The 19464-nt window shown below is 44.1% G+C and overlaps 1 protein-coding gene across 2 annotated transcripts in view; it reads left to right on the forward strand.

Annotated features, from left to right (window-relative positions):
• ARFGEF2 (ADP ribosylation factor guanine nucleotide exchange factor 2) overlaps positions 1-19464 on the forward strand; it is a 94344-nt gene that overhangs the window by 50089 nt on the left and 24791 nt on the right. For both annotated transcript variants that reach the window (XM_021714395.1, XM_008061932.2), the window contains exons 23-30: positions 2965-3116; positions 8107-8279; positions 10331-10491; positions 13120-13250; positions 13395-13524; positions 17821-17956; positions 19035-19173; positions 19282-19336. In XM_021714395.1, coding sequence (XP_021570070.1) covers positions 2965-3116; positions 8107-8279; positions 10331-10491; positions 13120-13250; positions 13395-13524; positions 17821-17956; positions 19035-19173; positions 19282-19336 — 1077 coding nt within the window. The remainder of the gene's footprint in view (positions 1-2964; positions 3117-8106; positions 8280-10330; positions 10492-13119; positions 13251-13394; positions 13525-17820; positions 17957-19034; positions 19174-19281; positions 19337-19464) is intronic.

Below are 19464 nucleotides of genomic sequence, written 5' to 3' on the forward strand. Positions count from 1 at the left end.
AAAAAAAAAAAAGAATCTAGTGGGTTTGAAGATGGCTGAGTACAGCTGTAACTTAGGACTTAGGTGGCTAGCAGGGTCATCTGAACAGTTGTATGATGCTCTTCTCCTAAACTAGAACTCAAGTACTGTGTCCTGGAGTCAGCAAAATGGCACTGTATGCATGGTGTGTATGCTGGAGGCATCAATCTTACCTGGATTTTTAGAAAGGAAGTGTTACTTTTTAAAGTCTCTGATTACATAACATTACATGATCATATTCCCCTTTAAACAAAAATTACAGCTAAAAACAACTTTGGCCACCCTCCCACAAACATCTGGCTCTTCCCAGTGTTAATTATTCTTATTAGTTTGGTGTTTCTTTTTCCAGACACTTTTCTATGCTTGTTGTATGTATGTGTGTACTTATAGTAATATAGATAATATTGTCTTGGTTTGTTTTGCTTTTTAAGAAAACATAAGTAGTAGTACCTATAGCATTTTGTCACTTGCTTCTTCCATCTAGCAAGGAAACGTAAAGATTTAGCCATGTTAGCATGTAGTTTTGTTTCTTTCTTTTAAAAAATTGTTATAAAATATACATAGCATAAAATTTACCATCTTAACCATTTTTCAGCAAACAATTCAGTAGTGTTAAGTCCAGTCACATTGATGTGCTGCAGGTCTCCGGGATTCTCTTCATATTGCAAAACTGAAACTCCATACCCATTAAACAGTAACTTCCAGTTCCCCCTCGCAGCCTCTGTTAGCCTCCGTTCTACTGTCTGTCTATATGGACTTGACTACTCTAGGTACCCCCTATAAGTGGAATCATATCATATTTGTCCTTTTGTGACTGACTTATTTCACTCAGCTGAATAATGCCTTTAAGGTTTATCTGTGTTGTAGCATGTATCAGAATTTCCTTTTTAAGGATGAATTTATTCTCTCTTTTTAACTGCCAGGTAGCATTCTGTGTACAATGTTACATAGCCATTTTCCTATTGCTGTTTTCACTTTTTTGTTATTACAGATGATATTGCTGCACTACTTTTGTTAAAAAGTGAACATTGTCAGGTCCAACATTACATCAGTAATATTTCTCACTTTAAGCAGGCTGCTGCTGGGCTTGGTGGCTCATGCCTGTAATCCCAACACTTTGGGAGACAGAAGCGAGAGGTTTGCCTGAGCCCAACCTGAGCAACTTGGTGAGACCTTGTCTCTACAATAAATCAAAAAATTAGCCCGACATGGTGGCATGCACCTATAGTTCCAGCTACTTGAAATGCTGAAGTGAAGGGATCTCCTAAGCCCAGCAGGTTGGGGTTGCAGTAAGCCATGAGCATGCCACTGCACTCCAGCCTTTGGGCAACAGAGTGAGACTTCAACTCAAGAATTTAAAAAAAGGCTGCTAGATCCCTTGGCCGGGGGCTAGTGGGAAACTCTCTCTTGCTCCACTTCACAGACTCTTCTTGAAGGAAAAGTCTGAAAAGCACCAACCAGTTCCTAAGAGTAGATAAAGTACAATGTTTACAGAAATTGAAAAACCTCAATAATTTTACAGAATTTTGATGGTATTGATTTTATAGTCATTAGCTTTCAATGACAGACATTGGGAAAGTACAAAAAGGCTTTCCATAGACTAAAAAATTAAATAACATCTGAGAAATGTTGTGTTAATGGGTACTGAGGGTTTTGTTTTTTGTTTTTTTTTTGAGTTGGAGTCTCATTCTGTCGCCCAGACTGAAATGCAGTGGCTGCTCCCGGCCACCGCAGCCTCGAACTGCTGGGCTCCGGCGATCCTTCCGCCTCAGCCTTCCGAGTAGCCGGAATTACAGGCGCGCGCTACCACGCCCAGCTGATTTTTTGATTTATTGTAGAGATGAGGTCTCACCAAGATGCCCAGGTGGGTCTCGAACCCACGGGCTCAGGCAATCCACTCACCTCAGCCTCCCAAAGGCGCGGGATTACAGGCTAAGCCACCGAGCCTAGCTCTGAGGGATTTTTTGTTTTATTTGTTTGTTTGTTTATTTGAGTCAGAATCTCACTCTGTCACCCAGGCTTGAGTGCAGTGGCACTCTCACAGCCACCACAGCCTCAACCTGCTGGGCTCAGGTGATCCTTCCACTTCAGCCTTCCAAGTAGCTGGAACTATAGGCACACACTACCATGCCTGGCAAATTTTTTGATTTATTGTAAAGATGAGGTCTTGCCAAGTTGCCCAGGCTGGTCTTGAACCCCTGGGCTCAGGCAATCCTCTCTCCTCCATCCCCCAAAATGCTGGGATTATAGGTTTGAGCCACCACGCCTGGCCTTAGTGCATGTAGAGTTTTAGTTTTGCAAGATGAAAAGAGTTTTGGAGATTGGTTGCACAATAGTGTGAATGTATACTATTGTGCACTTAAAATGGTTAAGATGGTTGCTTTTGTGTTTTGTGTATTTTATATTTAAAAACATTTAAGACCGGCTCGGTGGCTCAGCCTGTAATCCTGCACCTTTGGGAGGCTGAGGTAAGTGGATTGCCTGAGCCCGCGGGTTCGAGACCCGCCTGGGCAGCGAGACCTCATCTCTACAATAAATCAAAAAATTAACCGGGTGTGGTAGCATGCACCTGTAGTTCCAGCTACTCAGAAGGCTGAGGCGGAAGGATCGCTGGAGCCCAGCAGGTCGAGACTGTGGTGGCCGGGAGCGGCCATTGCCCTCCAATCTGGGCGACAGAGTGAGACTCCAACTCAAAAAAAAAAAACAACAAAACACTTAAGTAGCACATTTTGAAAGCACTTTTGATTAAATGTACAATACTGATTTCATTGTTACACTTGAGTAATGTTGGACAGATCATAACCAGGGAATAGAATTTTCTTTTCTCCTTGGACATGTTTTCCCAGAGTATTTGTCTAGAAGATAGGCTGTTGTTCATCTGTAGGCTGTTGTTCATCTGTAACTGTCATACTGTACCTGTTTCACCCACTTCGTGTTCTTGCTTAGGTTGGCTGCAACCCCAATGAAGATGTGGCTATTTTTGCTGTTGACTCATTAAGGCAACTCTCCATGAAGTTTCTTGAGAAGGGTGAATTAGCCAACTTTCGTTTCCAGAAAGATTTTCTGAGACCCTTTGAGCATATTATGAAGAAAAACAGGTATGTGCTTTGCTCTGGAAGACCCTGGGTCAAATTCCCCTTTGGTACTCAGAGTTAATTTTTTCCTCCCTTGTTGCTGGAAGCTAATAGAATGCACAGACTGTGGTTCACATTGATTGTCTTTAAGTAAATCTCATAAACCTGTATGTGTAACCTTTCCTAGAAGGACACATGACACCCTGCAACTAATAGAAGTATGTCTTGCATCCCTATTGGGGCTGGTGCTGAGGGAGAGTAGAGAAAGAGCCACTGCTGAAGCATCTCAAACAAGGACAAGAATTATGTGACCAGCATTTCTGCCCCAAGGAAGTGGTAAAAGAGGTCAGGACTATCCCTCTGAAACAGTCATCCTGTTCATTCACTCAGTTGGCCTGTATTTGAGGTCTGCCATCTGCTAGGTACTATTCTAAGTGCAGAGAATACAGCAGTAAAGAAGACATTTGTAAAATCCCTGTTTTCATTGGGCCTTGAATTGATAGTAGTTGCAGCTGGGTGTGGTGGGCTTCCGGGAGATCATTACACATTTGAGATTTTTCATAATTAAAAAACAAATCCCTGTTTATATTCCAGGGGAATAGATAAATTTTTAGTAAGTCAGGAGTGATAAAGTGCTCTGAAGAACATTAAATCAAGGTAAGGGGAGAGGGATAGAAACAACGCTTTATACAGGACAGTCAGCTCACTTGGGTTTGGTAAGGTGACCTTAGGCAAGTCCTGAACAGAGTGAGGAGCAAGCCAGGAGTGACTGTGTGCTGCCTTGGCAGGAGTGTTGTGACTAGGCAAAGAGCAAGAGCAAAATCCCTGGGGCAGGCAGTGGTTGGCATTGGTGAGGAAGCCCGTGTGACTGGGGTGGAGTGAACAAGGCAGGTAGTCGTAGAAAGTGAAGTTCCTCCCAGCGGTAGCGGGGCTCCTAGGTCACAGTGGCTTGCTCCCTATGATAGATGGAAGGTGTTGGGAGGAATTTAAGCAGAGAAGTGAAATGGTCTGACATATTTTAAAGAATCACCCTGTGCTTATCCATGGAAAATGAGAAGCAATAAGATGAATTAGGAAGCTGTTGTAGTTGTCCAGGTCTAGATGAGGGTGGTGGGTTGGATTCTGTGCACATTATCTTTCTTTTTTTTGGTGTGCAGTTTTTATGGTTTTATTTAAACACAAATAAAACATGCAGTGAGCTGTCTATTCACTTTCTTGACTGTGCAGCCTGGCATTAGGATTGGTGCCTCTGATGGCCAGCTGGGCTGTTCTTTCTATAATGGTTTTCTAGTTCTTAGAGGAAACGTGAGCAATTTCAGCACAACAAGATTTTTTGCACATCAGCGGCATTTCCAGCTCTTTGACACTGTGGCCCAGGAACTTCCGGAAGCCACTGGGCAGCATGTGCTCTGTTTTCTTGTTGCTCCCACAACCCAATGCTGGGCATCAAGATCTGGCCCTTGAATTTTCTGTGCACCCTGTTGTCAATATCTCTGGGTTTCCACCAGTTACGATTAATCTTGACATATCAGTCTGACTGGTGCCAGAGAACTTCTTGTACTCTTTTTGATGATCTTGGACTTCACCAAGGGTCTGAGGGCAGCCTTGATGCCGGGTACAAGATGGCTGCTGCCTCAGTAGACAGTGCTGAAGGAGAGAGGGGCTCTGCGCACATTTTCAAAGGGAAGCCTGCAGCATGTACTGATGAATTGGCCGTGGAGCATAAGAGGGAGGAGATGTCAAGGATGACTTGCAAGCATAACCTTTATGCCTGCCCACTCCCCTAAAGAGTGTACTCCAGTTTGTCCTGGATCATTTTTTAAAGAAACAAAATGAAAGCTCACAAGCTGGAAGGTTTTAGGCCAGAGTGGGCTCTTGGGATAGTGAATAAAAGGCCAGTAGAAAAGCTTCCTTGACGTGTCTCCCTTTCTCCTAGAGTCTATATTCTCTGCCTGTTTTTAAAGAGAACCAAATTAAGCCCAGAGTCTGGCATCACCCCTGATTTTAGCAGATGCACAAAAATATTCTCTACCTTTGGGAACACTGTTGAGAGTGCTTGAGGCGACCGAGGCCTCATGCAGCCAAGCCCTGTGCTCAAATCTGGTAGCATAGAACTCCTGTTCTAATTCTAGGCTTTCCCTGCCCGTCCTGCTGTTGCCCACCCAGCATTTGAAAAGGGGCAGAGGGCCGGGCTCGGTGGCTCAGTCTGTAATCCCTCGCCTTTGGGAGGCTGAGGTGAGTGGATTGCCTGAGCCTGTGGGTTCGCGACCCTCCTGGGCAGCGAGACCTCATCTCTGCGATAAATCAAAAAATCGCCAGGCGTGGTAGCGCATGCCTGTAATTCCGGCTACTTGGAAGGCTGAGGTGGAAGGATCGCCGGAGCCCAGCAGGTCGAGGCTGCGGTGGCTGGGAGCGACCACTGCACTCCAGTCTAGGTGACAGAGTGAGACTCCAACTCAAAAAAAAAAAGGAAAGGGGCAGAGTTAGTTTAGAATCACACGTTCCCAGCCACTCTCAGACACTGTCATTGGACATTCAAAAGCATTTTGGCTATATGTGTCAAGAACCTTAATATTTTTGAGTCCAGGCCAGGCACAGTGGCTCACGCCTATAATCCCAGCACTTTGGGAGGCCAAGGTGAGAGGATTTCCTGAGCCCATGGGTTTGAGAACACCTGGCATCACCCCTGATTTCATCTCTGCCTTATCTCTACAATAAATTTAAAAACAATTAGCTGGGCATGGTGGCGCATACCTGTAGTTCCAGCTACTTGGAAGGTTGAGGCAGAAGGATCACCTGAGCCCAGTAGGTCGAGGCTGCAGTGGCGGTGAGCATGCCACTGCACTCCAACCTCACCAAGTTGCCCTGACTGGTCTCAAACCCCTGGGCTCAGGCAATCCTCTCACCTCTACCTCCCAAACTCATCTCTATAATAAAATTTAAAAATTAGCCTGGCTTGGTGACGTGTGCCTGTAATTCCGGCTACTTGGAAGGCTAAGGAAGAAGGATTGCCCAGTGCAGCAGGTAGAGTCTACAGTTACTATGCCGCTGCACTCCAGCCTGGGCAACAGAGTGAAACTCTGACTGAAAAAAAAACAAAAAACCAAGGTCACTGTATAATTTCAAAGCTAGTACTGTAGAAACAGTGAGCTTCTATAGCTTTCCTTCTTGCTATTTGTGAGATAATAGAGTTCCTCCATAATTGTACATCTTAATAGAATGTGAGACATATATACTCATATTGCAAGTATTCAGGTGATACTATGTTTAACTTTGTAGGTATTTCAGAAAATAGGCCGTTTTTTCCTTTTTTTTTTTTTTTTTTTTTTTTTTTGAGTTGGAGTCTCACTCTGTCGCCCAGACTGGAGTGCAGTGGCCGCTCCCGGCTACCGCAGCCTCGACCTGCTGGCCTCCGGCAATCCTTCCGCCTCAGCCTTCCATGTAGCTGGAACTACAGGCGCGTGCTACCATGCCCGGCTCATTTTTGACTTATTGTAGAGATGAGGTCTCGCCAAGTTGCCCAGGCGGGTCTCGAACCCGTGGGCTCAGGCAATCAACTCACCTCAGCCTCCCAAGGCGTGGGATTACAGGCTGAGCCACTGAGTCCTTCTCTTTTTTTTTTTTTTTTAGTTGGAGTCTCACTCTATCACCCAGACTGGAGGGTAGTGGCACACTCTTGACCACCGCAGCCTCGACCTGCTGGGCTCAGGTGATCCTTCTGTCTCAGCCTTCCAAGTAGCTGGAACTACAGGCATGCGCCACCATGCCTGGCTAACTTTAAAAATTTATTGTAGAGATGAGACCTCGCCAAGTCACCCAGGTTGGGTTTGAACCCACTGGCTCAGGCAACCATCTCACCTTGGCCTCCCAAAGTGCTGGGATTATAGGTGTGAGCCATCATGCCCACCCATTAGGCCATTTTTTCTATCTTCAGGTTTTGTTTTGTAATAATTTAAAACATTGTACCAGCCTAGACAACATACCAAGACCTTGCCTCTACAAAAAATCAAAAAATTAGCCAGACATGGTTGTACGCACCCATAGTTCCAGCTACTTGGGAGGCTGAGGCAAAAAGATCACCTGAACCCAGGAGGTAGAGTCTATGGTGAGCTTGGATCACACCACTGTACTCTAACCTGGGCAACAGAGTGAGATCCTGACTCAAAACCATTGCATCTTTAATTATGTATGTATTCTCCAATCCATGTATTTATGTTTGATCATAATGCATATATCCCTGCCCAAAAATCTAATAGGATATACACGACGAATTTAGTAATGATTAGCTCTGGGTGACAGAATTATATTAAGTTGAAATGTTTGAGGCCTGAAAAACTGACCAACAATGGTTGGAACCACAGTGTTGTGTGTTGTTTCTTTAAAAAGATGTCAGAGAGCTGGGCTTAGTGGCTCAGCCTGTAATCCCCTGCCTTGGGAGGCTGAGGTGAGTGGATTGCCTGAGCCCGCGGGTCCAAGACCCGCCTGGGCAACTTGGCAAGACCTCATCTCTACAATAAAATTAAAAAATTAGCTGGGCATGGTAGCACGTGCCTGTAGTTCCAGCTACTTGGAAGGCTGAGGCAGAAGCATCACCAGAGCCCAGCAGGTCGAGGCTGCGGTGGCTGGGAGCGTGCCACTGTGCTCCAGTCTGGGTGACAAAGTGAGGCTCCAACTCAAAAAAAAAAAGAAGTCAGAAGCATGCAACCCAGCTTTGGTTTTTATAGCCCAGCTTGTCATTAGGGACCTAGGCTCTTTCCTTCTATTCTGCTATCCAAAGGGTCAGCTTTTTTACCATCAGTATATTGTTTCGTAGTTGCAAGGTGGTAGCCCTAGCTCTAGGCATCTTGCTTGGTTTGGAATGGTAGTAAGAGGAAGGAGGCAGAGTCTAAATGAATTTGAATTACTGTGTGCCTTAAAAAATTGTTTAAGTGCTATTTTTAAGGAATGAGCTGTGTCCATTTCACTTCCAACTCTCCAAAGTACAAACGATATGGCAGTCCTATTTCTTCCTCAGGTCTCCAACCATCCGGGACATGGTGATCCGCTGCATTGCCCAAATGGTGAACTCTCAGGCAGCTAATATCCGCTCAGGCTGGAAGAACATCTTTGCCGTGTTCCACCAGGCAGCCTCTGATCATGATGGGAACATTGTGGAGCTAGCCTTCCAGACCACGGGCCACATCGTCAGTAAGTGTCTGTTTTTTCCTGACTACTGTCTCACCTACAGGTCTAGAAGGGTGACCACTTACTTGCTATCTATTTTCCTATCTAAAGGGACTTTCTTACTTTGGCTCTGCTGTGATACAATAATGTGCCAGGCAGTGATCCTTAAGCACTTAACATGTATTAATTCTAATTTTAATGATGTTTTGACTTTCTTCTTGCCTTTTCTGAATGGCCTCCCCTGTTATCAGTTGGCATGGGTCCAGCAGACAGATGTGAATGTTGTTCTAAGCCAGATGAAATTTTAAAGTCAGATCTGCAATCCCAAAGCCACTTTAATGACTATGAAGTGAATACGGTCCATCCTCATTGTTGGTGGAGTCCGTGTTTGTGTGCTCACTGAAATGTATATGTAACTCCAAGACCAACACTCACAGTGCTTTTGTTGTCATTTGCTGCCATGTGCATGCATAGAACAACAAAGAAATTGAGTCATCCAAGGTGCACATACACTGCTGAAGTGGATTAAGGTGTTGCTCTGGCCAGTCACCGTGACTCATGCCTGTAATCCCAGCACTGAGAGATGGAGGTGAGAGAATTGCCTGAGCCCAGGGGTTCGAGACCAGGCAACTTGGTGAGACCTCTTCTGGGCAACTTGGTGAGACCTCTTCTCTCTAATAAATCAAAAAATTAGCCAGGTGTAGTGGCACAAGGCTGTGACTCCAGCTACTTGGAAGGTTGAGGCAGAAGGATCACCTGAACCCATCTGCACCCAGGTCGAGGCTGCGGTGGTTGTAAGCATACCATTGCACCCCAGCCTGGGCGACAGAATGAGACTCTGACTCAAAAAAAAAAAAGTGTCACTCTGCCCGTTTGTTTCAGCTGTCATATGCCATAAACAAGCATGTTTTCCGTGGTCCTTTGAGTGCCATGTTTTTCACATTTTTGTGCTTTTGTTGGTGACTTCACTGTTTAAAATGCCTTCCAAGTGTAGTGCTGTGTGCTAGTTTGTCTAATTGTAGAAAGGCTGTGATGTGTCTAGGGAGAAAAAACGTGTCAGATGAGCTTCTTCAGGCACGAATTATACTATTGTTGGCCATGAGTCCAATGTTAATGAATCAACAATAGCTATTAAATAAAGTGTCTTGAAACAGAAACACACATACAAGGTATGTATTGATCAGTTGATAACAGTGTGATCAGGGATTTGCAGGAACCTAACTCCATATTACCCCTAGGAACAATGGTTCAGTATTTTTATTTATTTATTTATTTTTGAGTTGGAGTCTCACTCTGTCGCCCAGACTGGAGTGCATGGAGTGCAATGACCGCTTCCGGCCGCCGCAGCCTCGTACTGCTGGGCTCCGCGATCCTTCCACCTCAGCCTTCCAAGTAGCCGCAATTACAGGCATGCGCTACCACACCCAACTGACTTTTTGATTTATTGTAGAGATGAGGTCTCGCCAAGTTGCCCAGGCGGGTCTCGAACCTGTGGGCTCAGGCAATCCACTCACCTCGGCCTCCCAAAGGCGCGAATTACAGGCTGAGCCACCGAGCCCGGCTAGGAAATCAGTTTTAACCAAAACTATATTCAGTGCATTCATTCCTGAATAATTTAATAAGAATGACTGTCTTTCAGAGACATTGTCATGCTTTTCTTAGATTTTCTTTCTTTTCTTTTTTTTTGGAGTTAGAGTCTCACTCTCATGCCCAGGCTAGAGTGCAGTGGCACGCTTACAGCCACCACAGCCTTGACCTGCTTGGCTCAGGCGTCCCTTCCACCTCAGCCTCCCAAGTAGCTGGAACCACAGAGGTGTGCCAACATGCCTGGCTCATTTTTTGATTTATTGTAGAGACGAGGTCTCGCCAAGTTGCCCAAGCTGTTCTTGAACCCCTGGGCTCAGGCAGTTCTCTTGCTTCGGCCTCCCAAAGTGCTAGGGTTACAGGCATGTGCCTGACTTTTTCTTCAATTTTCACAAGAGTAATTATCTCTCATCTCTGTGTGTATGTATGTGTGTGTTTTCATCCCTGTTTCTAATTGTGGTCTGATAAAAATGTGCCTTGTTCCTCCACAGCATCTATTTTCCAGCACCATTTTCCTGCAGCCATCGACTCCTTTCAGGATGCTGTGAAGTGCTTGTCGGAGTTTGCCTGCAATGCTGCTTTCCCTGACACAAGCATGGAAGCCATCCGGCTCATCCGCTTCTGTGGGAAATATGTCTCAGAGAGGCCCCGGGTTCGTTTTCCTTCTCCTTGCTCAGATTGATAATGAGGGGGGAAAATGGTCATGGGGCAAAAACCCTTGCTCTTAATGAAGACCTTTCCAGCTACTCTTTTAAAAATGTGTGTTTGCCCTAAACTAAGTGTTTATTTTCAATGTGTCCATTGCAGAGGTTATATTTTTTTCATTATTGTGTGTGTGTGTGTGTGTGTGTGTGTGTGTGTGTGTGTGTGAGTGAGTGTGTGTACATGCATACATAGATACATAATTATAGTTTTATTCATACTGAACCTACAGTATTCCATAAATAATTGTTTTTGTAGATGATAATAGTATTTTAGCTTTTTGTCAAATCAAGAAGCCAAAACCCACAAAACTCTGTAAGTTTATGCTGGGAAACTGTTGTGTGCCCTTTGGGCCAAGTAATGTCTCTGTGTCTTTTGTCCCCACTATACTCTTGCTGAATGGAGATTTTTAGGAAATGACATTATACCATTGTGATGTGCCTGAGAAACCACATTTAATAATCACCTTTTGACTGGGCACAGTAGCTTGCGCCTATAATCCCAGCAGTTTGGGAAACTGAGGCAGAGGAATCACCTGAACCCAGAAGGTCTGGGTTGCAGTGAGCTGTGATTGTGCCGCTGCACTCCAGCCTGGGCATCAGAGCAAGATCCTGACTCAAAAATAAATAGATGGCCGGGCTCGGTGGCTCAGCCTGTAATCCCATGCCTTTGGGAGGCTGAGGTAAGGGGATTGCCTGAGCCCGCGGGTTCAAGACCCGCCTGGGCAGGCAAGACCTCATTTCCACAATAAATCAAAAAATCAGCTGGGTGTGGTAGCACATGCCTGTAATTCTGGCTACTTAGAAGGCTGAGGCGGAAGGATTGCCGGAGCCCAGCAGGTCGAGGCTGCAGTGGCCGGGAGCGGCCACTGCACTCCAGTCTGGACGACAGAGTAAGACTCCAACTCAAAATAAATAAATAAATTAATTAATTAGTTAATAGGTGAGTAGATAAAATCACCCATTGTTTTTCCTGAAAAACAAATTTTTTGGTTTGTCTCATCTTTCTAAAGAGTTCTACTTAGTTTAAATGAAGACCTAAAACACTGAAATTGGGTGAATATTCTTCTTTTTTTTTATAGTTGGTTGCTCACTGTCGTCCAGGCTGGAGCGCAGTGGCATGCTCACAGCCATTACAGCCTGGACCTGCTGGGCTCAGGTGATCTTTCTGCCTCAGCCATCCAAGTAGTTGTAACTACAGGTGTGCACTACCATGCCTAGCTAATTTTTTGGTTTATTGTAGAGATGAGGTCTCGCCAAGTTACCCAGGCTGGTCTTGAACCCCTGGGTTTAGGCAGTTCTCTTACCTTGGCGTCACAAAGTGCTGGGATTATGGACATGAGCCACAGGGCCTGACCTGGGTGAATATTCTTTACAGAAGAGCTATAAACCTCTAACATGATTTATCTGCTCCCTGCAGCAGCTCTCTGAGATGTGACAATAATGAGTCATTCAGCATTAATTGAGCACTTCCTACTTGTCAGGCACCATTCTATATATTTTCTGTGTGTTGATTCCTTTAACCCCCAGACCTGTGAGATAGTTAATGATATCCCATTGTATCAGAAGTTAACTGAAGCATGGAAAAATTGCCTAATGTTAGATAACCATAGTTTATAAAGAAATTTCAAGACCACTTTAGGAGTGATTACACAGCAGAGAAATCAAAATCCCAGAAATAGGACAGAGAGAAGGACTTCACATCCAGACTGTGAAAGACTGCCAGCTCCCATCTGAATAACCTTGGGCAGCTTACTCAAGCTTAAATAGCATCAGTTAACTCATCTGTATAACAGGACCATTATTTCTGGCTGCCACTTGGGACTATTGTGAGAATTGTTAATTCATGTAAAGCACTTTAACAGTTCCTGGTCTTGAGCAATAACTCAAGTATATAGTAGCACCAGCTGCTGCTGCTGTTATTTTAAATAGTATGTATTGCAGTAACATTCCAGAAAGACCTAAGATGATGAATCATCCTGAATATTTTTCTAGTACCATTTGATCTTCTTTTTTTTTTGAGTCGGAATCTCACTCTGTCGCCTAGGCTGGAGTTCAGTGGCATGCTCACAGCCACTATAGCCTCAGGCTGCTGGGCTCAGGCACTCCTTCCACCTCAGCCTTCCAAGTAGCTGGAACTACAGGTGCATGCCACCACACCCGACCGATTTTTTGATTTGTTGTAGAGATGGGTCTCGCCAAGTTGCCCAGTCTGGTCTCAAATCCCTGGAGTCAGGCAATCCTCTCGCCTCCACCTGCCAAAGTGCTGGGATTACAGGCATGAGCCACTGTGCCTGGCTTCTTCATGTTCTTAATGCAACGGCTTCCAGCCCTAGGACTCTTGTGATCTGCCCCACTCAATATGTTCTAAAACACAAAGAGGTCCATAGGTTTATACCAGGAAACTTGTACCTTTTGGGACAGGTAATTTCTCTGTCCTCTGTCCTAACTGTTCCCTGGCTGAATGGAGATTTTTTTAGGTGAGCAGAATGAATGAGATCTTAATCTTTATATAGTTCCCTTTTAGTTTCTTCCTGTTACATGCTTAGTTCACATCTGAGATGTGATTTTCGTCTTAGGTGCTACAAGAATACACAAGTGATGATATGAATGTGGCTCCTGGAGACAGAGTCTGGGTCCGAGGCTGGTTCCCCATCCTATTTGAACTCTCCTGCATCATTAATAGATGCAAGTTAGATGTACGAACAAGGTAACTGTGTCCCCCGGGTCATAGCCCTGCCATCACTGAAATGAGCCTCAGTTACTTGCTCACCTGAGCCCATTCTCCCACCCTCTCTCTGTCGTTCTCTTCCCCACCCATTCTCTCTTCTGCACCTGGCTTTGTTTCCTCCAGAGGTCTTACAGTCATGTTTGAGATCATGAAGAGCTATGGCCACACTTTTGAAAAGCACTGGTGGCAGGACCTGTTCAGAATCGTGTTCCGGATTTTTGACAATATGAAACTCCCTGAGCAACAGTCAGAGGTGAGTGGTGACTGCAGCATTGCCCTGGATATGATGGGGAGGAAAGCCTGTCTGGCCTAGATCTGCCTTTGGGGGTTACATCACCATCCACCTGGAGTTCTTAAGTACTGAGCTACTGAAGGTTTGTTTTAAAAATGGAATTCCAGGCCGGGCTCTGTGGCTCAGGCTGGACTTGGTGGCTCAGCCTGTAAACCCAGCACTTTGCGAGGCCGAGGTGAGTAGATTGCCTGAGCTTGCGGGTTCGAGACCCACCTGGGCAACTTGGCAAGCCCTCATCTCTACAATGCATCAAAAATTAGCTGGGTGTGGTAGTGTGCGCCTGTAGTTCGGCTACTTGGAAGACTGAGGTGGAAGGATCACCAGAGCCCAGCAGGTCAAGGCTGTAGTGGCCAGGAGCACCTGGGTGACAGAGTGAGACTCTAACTTTAAAAAAAAAAAAAAAAAAAAGGAAACGCTAGATTGGGCGCTGTGGCTCATGCCTATAATCCCAGCACTTTGGGAGGCCAAGATAAGAGGATTGCCTGAGCCTACAAGTTCGAAATCAGTCTGGGCAACTTGGTAAGACCATATCTACAATAAATCAAACAATTAGCTGGGCATGGTCGCTCGTGCCTATAGTTCCAGCTACTTGGAAGGCTGAGGCAGAAGGATCATCTGAGCGCAGCAGGTCGAGGTTGCGGTGGCCGTGAGTATGCCACTGCCTTCCAGCCTGGCTGACAGAGTGCCACTCCAATTCAAAAAAAAAAAAATGGCCATTGCCTTACTAGACTGGTGTGGCCATGTGCTTTTTTAGCAATAGCTGTCGCTGTGTTTCCTGGCTTTGATTCAGGTCCCTACCTTAAGGGGATGAATCCCTTTCTCTCTCTCTCTCTCTCTTTTTCTCTAATTTACTTTTTATTTATTTATTTATTTTTTGTTTTTGTTTTTTTGTTTTTGTTTTTTTGTTTTTTGTTTTGAGTTGGAGTCTCACTCTGTTGCCCAGACTGGAGTGCAGTGGCTGCTCCCGGCCAACGCAGCCTCGACCTGCTGGGCTCCGGTGATCCTTCCGCCTCATCCTTCCAAGTACCGGAACTACAGGTGCACGCTACCATGCCTGGCTAATTTTTTTTATTTTATTGTAGAGATGAGCTCTCGTCAAGTTGCCCAGGCGGGTCTCAAACCCGCGGGCTCAGGCAATCCGCTCACCTCAGCCTCCCAAAGGCACGGGATTACAGGCTGAGCCACTGAGCCCGGTTTAATTTTTTGATTTATTGTAGAGATGAGGTCTCACCAAGTTGTCCAATCAGGTCTCGAACCCGCAGGCTCAGGCAATCCACTCACCTCAGCCTCCCAAAGGCATGGGATTACAGGCTGAGCCTCCGTGCCCAGACAGTATTTGTTCTTTTGTTGCCCAGGCTGGTCTCAAACACCTGGGCTCAGGCAATCTTCTCTCCTCAGCCTCCCAAAGTGCTGGTATTATAGGCTAAGCCACAGTGCCCGGCCGAGGAATACTTTTATGTATAATTAATTAAATACCAGCTGGGCATGGTGGCTCACACCTGTAATCTCAGCACTTTGGGAGGTGGAGTCAAGAGGATTGGCTGAGACCAGGGGTTCAAGACTAGCCTGGGCAACTTGGCAAGACCTCATCTCTACAATCCGTCAAAACATTAGCCCGGTGTGGTGGAAGGCTGAGGCAGAAGGATCACCTGAGCCCAGCAGGTTGAGGCTGTGGTGATCGTGGGAGTGCCACTACACTCCAGCCTGGGAGACAATGTGAGACTCCTACTCAAAAACAAAAAACAAGCCAGGCTCGGTGGCTCAGCCTGTAATCCCAGTGCTTTGGAAGGCCGAGGTGAGCGGATTGCCTGAGCCCAAGGGTTCGAGACCCGCCTGGGCAACTTGGTGAGAGCTCGTCTCTACAATAAATAAAAGAAAATTAGCCGGGTGTGGTAGCACGTGCCTATAGTTCCAGCTACTTGGAAGGCTGAGGTGGAAGGATCGCCGGAGCACAGCAGATAAAGGCTGCGGTGGCTGGGAGCGGCCACTGCACTCCAGCCTGGGTACGAAGTGAGACTTCAACTCAAAAAAAAAAAAGTTGTTTGGTTTTTTTTTGGTTTTGAGTTGGAATCTCACTCTGTCGCCCAGGCTGGAGTACAGTGGCACACTCACAGCCACCCCAGTGTCAACTTGCTGGACTCCGGTGATCCTTCGATCTCAGCCTTTCAAGTAGCCAAAACTACAGGCGTGCACTGCTACACCTAGAAAAAAATTTTTTTTTTTGTAGAAATGAAGTCTTACCAAGTTGCCAGGGCTGGCCTTGAACCTGCATGCTTAGACAATCCACTTACCTCGGCCTCCCAAAGCGCTGGGATTACAGACTGAGCCACTGAGCCCAGCCCAGAAAGAGTTTTCTAGTCTTTTCTTTTTTTGAGTCAGAATCTCACTCTGGCACCCAGACTGGAGTGTAGTGGCACAATCACAGCTCACTGCAGCTTTGACTTTCTAGGCTCAGATTATCCTTCCACCTCAGCCTCCTCAGTATCTGGGACTACAGGCCTGTGCTACGATGCCTGGCTGATTTTTTTATTTTTTTGTAGAGATGAAGTCTTGCTATGTTGCCTAGGCTGGTCTTGAACTCCTTGGCTCAAACAATCCTCTGACCTCAGCCTCCCAAAGTACTGGGATTACAGTTGTGAGCCACCGTGCCTGCTGCTAAGCTTTTTGCATTTAAAAATAACATTTTCCTCATTATAAAACAAATATATATTCATTTCAGAAAAATTAGAAAACAAACAAAAACAAAAAAAAATGTAAATGCCCCCACAGTTACAGCTCTTCCCAGGCAACCACTCTTAAGCCTCTCAGGTGTTACAGGTATGTGTTTGTGATCCACTTCTTGTTCTTTTTATAAAAATAGAATTCCACCACAAATGTAAACAGCCTTTTAAGATTTAATACATGAGTGTTTTCTACAACTGTAACTTTTCTTCTACCATTTTCTTTTTTTTTTTGAGTTGGAGTCTCACTCCGTCGCCCAGGCTGGAGTGCAGTGGCACAATCACGGCCACCCCAGCGTCGAACCGCTGGGCTCAGGTGATCCTTCTGCCTCAACCTTCCAAGTAACCGGAACTACAGGCACGCACTACCATACCTAGCTAATTTTTTTTTATTATTGTAGTGATGAGGTCTTGCCAAGTTGCCCAGACCATTCTTGAACTCGTGGGCTCAGGCAATCCTCTCACCTCAGTCTCCCAGAGTGCTGGGGTTACAGGCTTGAGCCACTGCGCCTGGCCTCCATTTTCTTAATGACTGTAAAACATTCCTAGTTGTGAATGTTCCGTAATTCACGGACATTTAGGATGTTTCCAGTTTTTTCTGAACAGCACTGAATGATTTTTTGGTGGCTACATTTATACTTAAGTTCTTTCCTTTTTTTAAATTTTAGGACAAGTGACCCTACTGCCAGATTTGGGGCTTGTTCATTATTAAGACTTCTGATATATACTACTAAGCTGACCTCTAAATTGTAGTCGTTTATACTTCTGTTAGGCATAGCATGAGAGTTCCTTGGCCTCCCAAAGTGCTGGGATCACAGGCAGGAGGAGCGGCCGGCTGAGTTTTTAAATATATAAATAATGCAGCATATCCTTACATGACTTGCAGATGTTTTGCCCCACCTTGTTATTTTTATTTTGGAAAATTTTAACTTTTAAGTAACCAACTCTATCCGTTTTTGTTTTTTTTGTTTTTTGTGTTTTCCTTTCTGGCTTCCACTTTTGAAATCATGCTTGGCAACCCTGTCCCCTTTTGTTATTTTAAAAATATTCCTCTGGTAATTCCATGGTACCATTTTTAATATTAAAATATTTGGTATAAGATGTAGATATTTGGCATAATTTTTTCCAGATCATTAAAATGTTAAAAATCTCATTTTATCTTTGTTTTTACTTTTTATATCACTTAGTCTAATATCAATTCTGATAAAGTATCATTTTGCAGAACTGTTTAGTACTCTAGCATATAGATATACTTAATTTAATGCCCACATTGCTGGACGTTAGGTTGTATCTGTGTTTTTGCCATTGCAACAAACATCTTTATTCATAAATCTTTGCCCACAAATCTTTTGATTATTTCTTTAGAGTCAATTCTTAGAAGTAGTGTTACTGAATTAGTGGGTGTGAGCATTTTTTAGACTGTTGATACATATCTCCAGATTGCTTTTCAGAACAGTTTTGCTAGTGGTGTACGATAATGCCCATCTCACTGTAGGAAGAATGGACTTTAAGTATTATCTTTTTATTGTTTTTCCAGAAATCTGAGTGGATGACAACAACCTGCAATCATGCACTCTATGCTATTTGTGATGTGTTTACCCAGTTTTATGAAGCTTTGAATGAGGTTCTTCTTTCTGATGTATTTGCACAATTGCAGTGGTGTGTAAAACAAGGTATCCTTTAAGTCTCTAGGCATCATTTTTTTTTACATCGTCCTTAATGACAGGTTAAAATTTTTAATATATAAAAGCATGGATGTAATGCCAAAGAGTGCAATATATAATTTAGTGGGTGAAAAAAATTTTTTTAATTTTAATTAGAACATAAAAACAATTCCAATTCAGTTTATAAAGCATTTCTTTAAAATGGAATGTAGTTCTTCTTGTATTTTATAGGATGTACCTTTGTGTATTATACTAGTCTTTCTAATTTTGTATATGTTTGAAATTTTTTATAGTAAAGGGTTTTTTTAAGTACTGTTAGAGTCAAAATCAGACCGGTCACGGCAGCTCACACCTGTAATCCCAGCACTTTGCAAGACTGAGGTTGGAAGATTGCCTGAGCCCAGGAATTTGAGACCAGGCCAGGCAACATAGCGAGACCCCATCTCTTAAAAAAAAAAAAAAAATTAGCTGGGTGTGGTGGTGTGCATCTGTAGGCCCAGCTACTCAGGAGACTGAGGCGGAAGGATAGGCTGAGCCCTGGATCAAGGCTATAATAAGCTGTGACTGTGCCACTGCTCTCCAACCCTGGGTGAGAGTGAGACTCTGACTCAAAAAGGAAAAAAAAAAAATTAACAACTTCATCAATGGACATTTTGTTGTTTGAATAATTAATGTGTTTATTTTAGAGTGTATCAGGAAAAATACCCAACCAGCACTTGAGACCTGGATTCCATAGATAATTTTGGCTTAGGACAAAGCTAAATTTAGTTACGTGTTTCAAAAAGTGACTCAGTTTTAAAATAAATAACAAAACAGTTGATACTGTTTAAATGGCAAAAATTGGAAAATTTGTAATTAGTGTATGAGTGACCCAATTTTTAGAAACTTGTCTGATATTTTCCATCTTGTTACCATTTCTCATGCATGAGCCAGTTAATTAAAGTAGGAAATGTTGACCTTCTTTTATCACTAGCAATAAAACTTTACTTTTACCTCTTCATAGCCTACTTAAACTGAAATATTTGAGACCTGGTTGGCATCAAAACACCAGTAGAGGTTTAATGACAGATATTGCTTTATTTTGCAGATAATGAACAGTTGGCTCGATCAGGTACAAATTGCTTAGAAAACTTAGTAATATCCAATGGAGAGAAATTCAGTTCTGATGTCTGGGATGAAACATGCAACTGTATGTTGGATATTTTCAAAACAACCATCCCACATGTGTAAGTACTAATGCAGTTGTTCCTGTTTGTTTTTCTGTTCAGTGGGCGTCTTAAAGCTCCTGGTTGTCCTTCACATTGATAATTTTCCTTTTCTTCCATTCCTTTAAGTTTGCTGACATGGAGACCTGTAGGATTGGAGGAGGACGCATCAGAAAAACATTTGGTAGGATATTTCTGTTGCTGTCTTTTGTTTCTTATATCTTAATAAAGATTGATGAGCCTATGCTATTTGTACCTTTTTTTTGAGTTGGAGTCTCACTCTGTCAACCAGACTGGAGTGCAGTGGCTGCT

Source organism: Carlito syrichta, unplaced genomic scaffold, assembly GCF_000164805.1.
Source record: "Carlito syrichta isolate Samal-C Ts95f unplaced genomic scaffold, Tarsius_syrichta-2.0.1 Scaffold305642, whole genome shotgun sequence".
Lineage (NCBI taxonomy): Eukaryota > Metazoa > Chordata > Mammalia > Primates > Tarsiidae > Carlito > Carlito syrichta.